The sequence below is a fragment of the Hibiscus syriacus genome, unplaced genomic scaffold, assembly GCF_006381635.1.
Source record: "Hibiscus syriacus cultivar Baekdansim isolate YM2019G1 unplaced genomic scaffold, ASM638163v2 tig00010320_pilon, whole genome shotgun sequence".
NCBI classification, from domain to species: domain Eukaryota; kingdom Viridiplantae; phylum Streptophyta; class Magnoliopsida; order Malvales; family Malvaceae; genus Hibiscus; species Hibiscus syriacus.
Window position 1 is genome coordinate 129706 of NW_024062212.1, and position 10439 is coordinate 140144.

General features: G+C 36.6%; 2 protein-coding genes across 2 annotated transcripts; both read right to left on the reverse strand.

Annotated features, from left to right (window-relative positions):
- Positions 1 to 1546: 1546 nt before the first annotated feature.
- Positions 1547 to 4465, reverse strand: LOC120203853. The gene is made up of 5 exons (XM_039204012.1): positions 4407 to 4465; positions 4085 to 4283; positions 3747 to 3985; positions 2347 to 2609; positions 1547 to 1671 (listed from the first exon to the last, which is right to left on the reverse strand). The coding sequence occupies exons 1-5, from the start codon at positions 4463 to 4465 to the stop codon at positions 1547 to 1549; spliced, it is 885 nt and encodes a 294-aa protein (XP_039059943.1).
- Positions 4466 to 4592: 127 nt separating this feature from the next.
- On the reverse strand, positions 4593 to 6032 carry LOC120203854. Its single transcript, XM_039204013.1, has one exon. It carries the CDS (start codon positions 6030 to 6032, stop codon positions 4593 to 4595), a length of 1440 nt encoding a protein of 479 aa, XP_039059944.1.
- Between the last annotated feature and the right edge of the window lie 4407 nt (positions 6033 to 10439).

Here is a 10439-nt window from a genome sequence, read left to right on the forward strand (position 1 = left end):
TAAGAGCATTGAGAGTGAAGATAAGTGTGTTGAAAAACATGAGCATGAAATAAAAGAATGCGAGGAAAAGGAAGTTTTTCTTTATACTAATCAATTTTTTTCTTCTATTCATTCTTTGAATTTGCAGGTCATTCCAAGGGACATTCAAGATGATTCAAGCATCATATCTTTTGAAATTCCAAAAGATGTGTCAGTTGAAATTATAAAGAACATGTTCATTAACCTTCAAAGTACATCCACCTCATACTCAAGATCGAATGCACCTTATAAAAGGGAAGATTCAATGAACCTAACCATGGAGAACATTAAGAGTCCAAACTCATTCATTCATGAATTTAATCCTTTCCTTTTCTTTGATTCTAAATTATCTACTTCTAACTTTGTTCTATTTTTCAGATTGTTGATTCAAAAGCAAAGACTTGAACATGTGAAGCATTTTGACCAAAGAAAACGATGCAAGATGAGAATGAAAGAATTTCCATTCAAACGAAGATCAAAGTTGTTCCCTTATGTACCAAGCATCGATTTGGTGACAAATCGCCTTAAAGAAGGTGATACGAGTCAGTCCGTCGATTGGGGACCTCTTCGATTGTACCGGATCTAGAACAAAGTAAGCAATTCCTCTATAGCAAAATTAATTGATAGTAATAAAGATGGTGGTGTAATATGGATATGTTTATGAACGAAATTGAATAATGAAGGATGAAGGATAGATGTGGTAATGAAATTTAGGATAGTGGTAATTTGGATATAACAAGGAAAAAGGAAGAACTTATACTATAGGAGTATAAACCCGGACCTTATATGTTCAACGTTCAAGGACTTGGACCCGTTAGATAGCAATCTAAGAACCCTAAGTATCACAAACTTAACACAACAAGAACAGTCTTGAAATGTCAAGAAAATGGTTCTAAGAAGAACCAATTTGAGAGAATAACTCACAAAGATTTTAATTCATAAAAAGTTTTTTTTTAAATACAAAATCTAAGTCCATTTTATAGGATGTAATATGCATGGATGATATAGCTTTGCATGGACGAATATTGCTTCACGTGGCCTTCAATTTACAATTCCTAAACAAACTTCCAAAGGCAAAGTTTCATGCGTATTTTAGGGATTGTTTTCGGGTATATTGGTGAATCATGGTTTCTAGCCGAATTCCTTCCCCACTTGGTGATTCTTGTTTTGTCACGTATGATGCCTTGTTGAAGTTGAAAACATTGGACACGTATTGAGCACAACTTGATGCAAGAATTCTGGTCAAAAAGGATGAGTGAAAGTCATAGCAGAATGTCTAGTGGAGATAAAGACAAAGTGGAGACAACTAGACAAGAAATGCTTTAAACACATGGGTTGTCTTCTTTTGCTATGTGAATAATCTTCAAAACAGCAAGTGCACGTGAAGCTTCCTTAGTGCTAATTGAACTTTATGAATTGTTTATGATGCTACCCCACTTATCCTTGTATGCCGTGTAAAGGAGCTGGAATTGATGACTTTCAAGTTCACGTGAATTGTTGAATAAGTGGATGATCCACTCATACTCCTTTAAGTGATGGAATGTGCTGCCAATGTTTGCCCATATTTTAATGGCCCACTTGACGTGTTTATGGTGGAATTATATTCAAGAATCCAAAAAAACCGTTCATCATGGGACATGAACTTTGTGTTCCCTACAAGTTCCATTAAACACGTATTAGTGTTGTTATAAACAAAAACAAGTGCTGCCGTGCATGTTGGGAAGAGCCTTAGTTCTTTGTTTATTTAAATGGCATGATTATCACGTGAGAATCTCTAGAGGCAAAGGGTGTTCCTACGTGAAAAATGATGGATGACAAATTGCATGCAAATATAAACTACACGTGATATGCTATATGAAATTCAAACATGAACAACATGAGCTTACACGTGAAATGCTATATGACAAAATGAATGCAACATGCTTCAATGCTTAGTACGAAAATAATGATGTGCATGTAAATGAACTATATATATAAAAATTATGTTGAGATGAACTCCACGAATGTATGCATGCAATGCAAATATAACTATATGCATGGAAAGTTCAAACTAAATTATTAACTGTTGATACATTATATAACTTAACGTCGGAGGGTGTCAAGTTATTAAATGAATCAAAAGTCTCAAGGCACTTAGTTAAGAGTACTTCCCTGAATTGTTTGGCCCTTGATCTGGTAATGGGACCTTGAGGCATGACTTCGGGATCTGATGTGGGCGTGATCACATCATCCCCCCTTCTTTAAAGCGATTTGTCCCCAAATCGTCTCCATCCTCAAAGGGTGTTAAGTCTGCAATGTTGAATGAAGCATTAACGCCACCAAACTCACCGGGAAACTCTAGCTTGTATGCATTGTCATTGATCTTTTCCATAATCTGGAATGGACCATCTCCTCGGGGTAATAATTTGGATTTTCTTTGATTTGGAAATCTCTCCTTTCTGAAGTGTACCCAAACCCAATATCCTGCCTCAAAAGTTACCTTTTTCCTTCCTTTGTTCGATTGCTGCTCATATTGTCTAGTTCTTCTTTCAATATTGTCCTTGACTTGTTGATGGAGTTTCTTAACAAATTCTGCCTTGTCCTTTCCATCTCTGTTCAATATTTGATCACAAGATAAAGGAAGTAAGTCCAAAGGAGTTAAAGGATTGAAACCATACACTACCTCAAATGGAGAAAATTTTGTCGCCGAATGTTTGGTTCGATTATATGCAAACTCCACGTGTGGTAGACATTCCTCCCAAGTCTTGATGTTCTTCTTGATTATCAATCTGAGTAACGTTGACAAGACTCTATTGACGACTTCTGTTTGCCCATCCGTTTGAGGATGACAAGTAGTAGAAAAGAGTAGCTTTGTGCCAAGCTTACCCCACAAAGTCCTCCAAAAGTGGCTCAGAAATTTGACATCTCTATCCGAGATAATGGTTCGAGGAAGGCCATGTAACCTCACCACCTCTTTGAAGAATAAGTTTGCAATGTGAATAGCATCATCAGTTTTGTTACAGGGTATAAAATGAGCCATCTTAGAAAATCGGTCAACCACCACATATATCGCATCCTTCCCATTTTTGGTTCGAGGTAAACCTAAAACAAAATCCATAGAGACATCTACCCATGGTATGGTTGGTATTGGCAATGGTTGGTATAGCCCATGAGGCTTGACCTTTGATTTTGCCCTTTTACAAACTAGACACCTTTCACATACCTTTTCAACATACCTCTTCATCTTTGGCCAAAAGAGGTGTTCTTTCAAGATGTTAAGTGTCTTTTCAACGCCAAAGTGTCCTATAAGTCCCCCTTCATGGGCTTCTTTGGTTAACACTTCTCGCATGGAACCTTGCGGAATACAAAGTCTACCTTCCTTGAAAAGATACCCTTCATGCTGATAATATTTTTCGTGAGCCCCTGTTTCACATAACTTATATACCTCTCCAAAGTCCAAGTCAGTAGCATAATGTTCTTTAATAAATGAAAAACCAAGGAGTTTGGAATCCAAAGTGTTAAGTAGCACATACCTGCGTGAAAGAGCATCTGCCACAATATTATCCTTTCCTTTCTTATAACGGATGACATAGGGGAATGATTCAAGAAACTCGACCCATTTGGCATGTCTCTTGTTGAGCTTGTGTTGTCCCTTGATGTGTTTTAACGCTTCATGATCAGTGTGTATCACGAATTCCCTTGGCAATAAGTAGTGCTGCCAAGTCTCTAATGTTCGAATGAGGGCATACATCTCTTTGTCATAGACGGGATAATTCAAGGTTACACCATTCAGCTTCTCGCTAAAGTAAGCGATCGGTTTTCCTTCTTGACTCAAAACAGCACCAATTCCAATCCCGGAGGCGTCACATTCAACTTCAAATGTCTTATCAAAGTTTGGCAAGGCTAATAGGGGAGCCTTTGTCAAATAATCCTTAAGTTCCTTGAAGGCTTCATCTTGTTCTTTGCCCCAACAGAAGTTTGAATTCTTCTTGATAATCCCAGTTAAGGGGGCGACAATTGAACTGAAGTTTGGTACAAACCTTCTGTAAAAACTGGCTAATCCATGAAAGCTTCAAACTTGACTTACGTTGACCGGTTCTGGCCATTCTTGAATTGCCTTAATCTTTTCTGGATCAACTGCTAGTCCCTGTGAACTAACAATAAAACCTAAGAAGGTAACTTGGTTAGTACAAAAAGCACACTTCTTGAGATTAGCATATAAATGCTCTCCTCTTAAAGTGCTTAGAATAATCCTTAAATGTTCAGCATGTTCGCTCAAGGATTTACTGTAAATTAGGATATCATCAAAGTAAACAACGCAAAACTTACCGATGTAAGGCCGAAGGACATGATTCATTAGACGCATAAAAGTACTAGGAGCGTTAGTTAAGCCAAAAGGCATGACTAACCATTCATACAAACCTTGTTTCGTCTTAAATGCGGTTTTCCACTCATCTCCTTCCCTCATCCTAATCTGATGATAGCCGCTTTTCAAATCAATTTTGGAGAAGATGCTGGCTCCACTAAGTTCATCAAGCATATCATCCAATCGAGGTATAGGATGCCTATATTTAATAGTGATCTGGTTTACACCTCTACAATCCACACATTCTCCAAGTTCCATCTTTTTTTGGTACCAACAAAACTAGTACAGCACAAGGGCTTAAACTTTCTCGAATGTATCCTTTGTCCAACAACTCTTTGACTTGTTTCTGTAACTCCTTTGTTTCATTAGGATTACTCCGGTAGGCTGGTCTATTTGGAATGGTAGCTCCAGGGATGAAATCAATTTGATGTTCAATCCCTCTAATTGGTGGTAATCCATCTGGAATTTCTTCAGGAAACACATCTTTAAAATCTTGCAAAAGAGATGTAATAGACATAGGCAAATCAGGGGGAATTTCAGCCAACAAACAATGATCTTTATACAATAAAACGAGTAAAGATTGTTGAGAGGAAAGAAACTTCCTGATTTCTTTTCTGCTTGCATAAACATTTATCTTCTTCTTCCCCTTTGCTTCTTCGCTGTTCTTCTTCAGACGAACTTGATCTTCTTGTACTTGACTTGGCGTCAAAGAGGCTAAAGTGATTTGTTTTCCTGCATTCATGAACGAATACCTATTGGTGAACCAATCATGCATTACCTTCTTGTCAAACTGCCATGGACGTCCCAACAATAAGTGAGTGGCATCCATCGACACAACGTCACACATCACTTCATCCTTGTATTTTCTAATGGAAAATGGGATAAGAACTTGTTTGGTGACCCTTAACTCTCCAGCATCATTTAACCACTGTAGTTTGTATGGGTTAGGGTGCTTTGTCGTCTTCAGACCTAGCTTATCAACCATAACAGTACTTGCAATGTTAGTACAACTACCGCTATCAATAATTACAACACATACCTTGTCATTCACAAGACATCTTGTGTGAAAGATGTTCTCGCGTTGTTGCTCATCTCGGATTGGTTGTGCATTCAAGCTCCTTTTAACCACAAGTGCTTCTCCGGTTGCATAAGTCTGTATTTGATCGTCATCCTCATCATCATCCATCAAAGGGGTGTCTTGCTCATCATTGTCAGATTCGGACTCTATTTCCCCATTCATACGTGTCATCATTGTCCTTCGGTTAGGACACTGACTTGCAATATGCCCTCTACCAAGGCATTTGAAACATTGGATGTCTCTTGTGCGTTCTGTTTGTATCTGTTTCTTTCCACGTCCATTTTCAACAACGAGAGGTTTTGGACTACTCGTCTCCGCTTTTTCCTTAATCTTAAATGGTGCTTGCTTCCTAGCATTGTTAGGAGTAACAGATGGATTAAAGGAAACTTTAGAAGGAGTATTACCTCGGTAAGAAGACTTTCTACGCTGTTGTCTTTCAATTTTGATGGTCATATGCACCATGTCATCCAACTCAACATAATGCTGTAACTCAACAACGTTAGCAATCTCAAAATTCAACCCTGCAAGAAAACGTGCCATAGTTGCTTCTTTGTCTTCCTCCATATTTGCACGCATCATGGCCATTTCCATTTCCTTGAAATAATCTTCAACACTTCGATTTCCCTGTTTCAAGTTTTGTAACTTTTGAAATAAATCACGTTGATAATGAAATGGAACAAACTGTTTCCTCATGATTCGCTTCATTTCTGTCCACGTGTTCACTGGACCTTCTCCGGTTCTTCTTCTACTGATTAGTAATTGATCCTACCAAATGAGAGCGTAATCAACAAACTCCATTGCTGCCAAACGAACCTTCTTTTGTTCTGAGTAATTATAACACTCGAAAACATGCTCATCTTTACTCTCCCATGCCAAATATGCATCAGGATCTGTTCGTCCCTGAAAAGATGGAATCGCCACTTTTATGTTAGCCAAATTATCATCAAGTGTACGACCATGTCTCTGATTGGTTCTTGGAGGTTGATCAATTTCGTTTTCATCATTTATCTCTTCATGATGATGCATTTGGGATTCTCCCTCACTCTTATCCATTCTAGAATGTAGAGCCTCAAGTTCAACCCTTATCATTTTTTGTATCTCACGTGTAATGGCTTGCATTTGCAAATTTGGTGGTTGGTCACCTGGTTGGTTATCACTAGAACCTGTCATATTAAATCAAATAAAACAAAACAACACACAAAGAAAATAATTAGTGTATATAGGACCTTACAATATACACACAAAGATTCTCACAATTTCGCTCCAAAAAATCAGAATTGACACTCAATCGCTCAACACTCGTGTTTCACTCGGGAGAAACTTTTAATGGCTCTTTTCTGTCACCCCTTCTGATCTTACACACTCAATGTGCCTTTTCCACTCATTCCTCGTAGTCAGTTCTTTTACGAACTAAATTCGATCTTTCAAAAATCTGTCAAGTGTGTCGGCTTAAAGGAAACAACAAAGGTTAATGGCAACTGGAAAAATAATGAAAAGGAAGGCTAAAATTCAAAGGAAAATAAAGAAAGAAAAAAAATGAAAGTGATTAGTAAACTTACTACAAAGAAATGCTTACAACAGAACGTCACCAATACAATCAAAGATGTTGCGTTTTGGATTGAATCAAAGCTCAAAGCATTTCTATTTTGAAGAATACAATATCATAGTATTTCTCTTTAGCTCAAAACGAGATTTTTCTTTTCTTTTCTTTTTTTTTTTTGAATTTTCGGATATTTTTTTTTACTTTTCAGGATGAATTTCTTACTTGGTTCGCCTTTGATCAGATACCATATGATACGAGTCAGTCCGTCGATTGGAGACCTCTTCGATTGTACCGGATCTAGAACGAAGTAAGCAATTCCTCTATAGCAAATTTACTTGATAGTAATAAAGATGGTGGTGTAATATGGATATGGTTATGAACGAAATTGAATAATGAAGGATGAAGGATAGATGTGGTAATGAAATTTAGGATAGTGGTAATTTGGATATAACAAGGAACAAGGAAGAACTTATACTATAGGAGTATAAACCCGGACCTTATATGTTCAATGTTCAAGGACTTGGACCCGTTAGATAGCAATCTAAGAACCCTAAGTATCACAAACTTAACACAACAAGAGCAGTCTTGAAATGTCAAGAAAATAGTTCTAAGAAGAACCAATTTGAGAGAATAACTCACAAAGATTTTATTCATAAAAAGTTGTTTTTTTAAAATACAAAATCTAAGTCCATTTTATAGGATGTAATATGCATGGATGATATAGCTTTGCATGGACGAATATTGCTTCACGTGGCCTTCAATTTACAATTCCTAAACAAACTTCCAAAGGCAAAGTTTCATGCGTATTTTAGGGATTGTTTTCGGGCATATTGGTGAATCATGGTTTCTAGCCGAATTCCTTCCCCACTTGGTGATTCTTGTTTTGTCACGTATGATGCCTTGTTGAAGTTGAAAACATTGGACACGTATTGAGCACAACTTGATGCAAGAATTCTGGTCAAAAAGGATGAGTGAAAGTCATAGCCGAATGTCTCGTGGAGATAAAGACAAAGTGGAGACAACTAGACAAGAAATGCTTTAAACACATGGGTTGTCTTCTTTTGCTATGTGAATAATCTTCAAAACAGAAAGTGCACGTGAAGCTTCCTTAGTGCTAATTGAACTTTATGAATTGTTTATGATGCTACCCCACTTATCCTTGTATGCCGTGTAAAGGAGCTGGAATTGATGACTTTCAAGTTCACGTGAATTGTTGAATAAGTGGATGATCCACTCATACTCCTTTAAGTGATGGAATGTGCTGCCAATGTTTGCCCATATTTTAATGGCCCACTTGACGTGTTTATGGTGGAATTATATTCAAGAATCCAAAAAAACCGTTCATCATGGGACATGAACTTTGTGTTCCCTACAAGTTCCATTAAACACGTATTAGTGTTGTTATAAACAAAAACAAGTGCTGCCGTGCATGTTGGGAAGAGCCTTAGTTCTTTGTTTATTTAAATGGCATGATTATCACGTGAGAATCTCTAGAGGCAAAGGGTGTTCCTACGTGAAAAATGATGGATGACAAATTGCATGCAAATATAAACTACACGTGATATGCTATATGAAATTCAAACATGAACAACATGAGCTTACACGTGAAATGCTATATGACAAAATGAATGCAACATGCTTCAATGCTTAGTACGAAAATAATGATGTGCATGTAAATGAACTATATATATAAAAATTATGTTGAGATGAACTCCACGAATGTATGCATGCAATGCAAATATAACTATATGCATGGAAAGTTCAAACTAAATTATTAACTGTCGATACATTATATAACTTAACGTCGGAGGGTGTCAAGTTATTAAATGAATCAAAAGTCTCAAGGCACTTAGTTAAGAGTACTTCCCTGAATTGTTTGGCCCTTGATCTGGTAATGGGACCTTGAGGCATGACTTCGGGATCTGATGTGGGCGTGATCACATCAGAAGGGGGGATGATGTGATCCTACCGACCACCAAGTTCAAACAAAACATGCTCACAACTTTGAAGTTCTTCCATGATGATTATAAGGGAGTCTTGCCTTATTTTATTATTTATTTACTTATTTATGCATTACATGTCATGTGAATATGTTTATCTTATTCTTAATTATGCTTGAATGTTACATGCTATCATTTATATGTATAATATATGATATTCATGCATGAATTATTAATTCACATCTTTATATAACTCATTCAATGCATATGCATTCATAGTTAGCTCATTTGCATTATTAACATATGTGGAAGCATGCATTCATATTTATCATAGCTCAATTCCTATCTAATTATTTGTTTACATACTTTGTCTAGGGTCATTGGATGCTAAGAAGACTAAAGGCAATTGAAGAGTTGGTTGGACAGTTCATGTCAGTCAGATTGATCTACATTTTTGAACATGTTACAAGCATCTTTGGGTGATGAAGTATTCTTAACATTTAATCCCCTATCTTGTAGATTTCCAACGCATTTTGAATCACATCAAGTCGATATCGGGAGCTTGAGATATGCCCAGATTACTAAAGACAGTGCAGGCTGGAAATTAATACGGGATTTGCAACCATTCATCTCCTTCAAAGGACTTATGCATGGGAGGAATTAATGAAGACATGCATGGACGAGAAAAAAATATTAAAATGAATTAGAACATTTGTGAGGAGGTGCAAGGATTCATTAAAAGGCTTTTAAATTCATCCATTCATACATATTCATGCAAGAAGCCAAATAGTCATGTTCACACAAGGGGGAAGAATTTCAGCCAAGATACATTCATGAACATTCATCCATAGAAGACAAATCAACAAGTTCATACAAGGTGTGATGAATTCGGCCAAAGGATGTATTCCATTAAAAGATGAACATCCATTCATCAAAATTCATTCACCTAAGCCATGCTTTGTATCTACTTAAAGTATGAACACTCATCCATGAAGGTTCACTCATTAAATGTTTTGTATTCACACCATGCACTCTTAGGCCTATAAATAGATTTCCATTCATTTGTAAAAGAAACCAATTTACTTTGTTTAATCAAATATTTGTGAGAGTTTCTCTCTTTAGTTCTTAAGTGAACTTTATCGACTTATCAAGCTTATGCTTGTGGCGTCACCCCTATCTATGTCATCCTGATACTTCTGGTTCCTATCTCTTTATAGATAGTGGGTCAAAGTTCTTGTTTACCATCCCTTAAAGAAGCAATATAAAGTCTGGGTCTTTGTTCTTTAACATTGATTCTTCTTTGAGTCTTCTTTGAGATACTACTTTTCATATTCATTTCCATCACCTTCATTCTACTTCCATTACCATACTTCATCATTTCCTTTAAACATATCACCAACTTATATATATTTTCCGCTGTCATATTTATCTTTCCATTTCATTACTTCCATTTAACCATTTTTTTAGCTTTCTTGTTTGTACAGGATACTTGTTGCTTTCCTAGATCGAAACAAT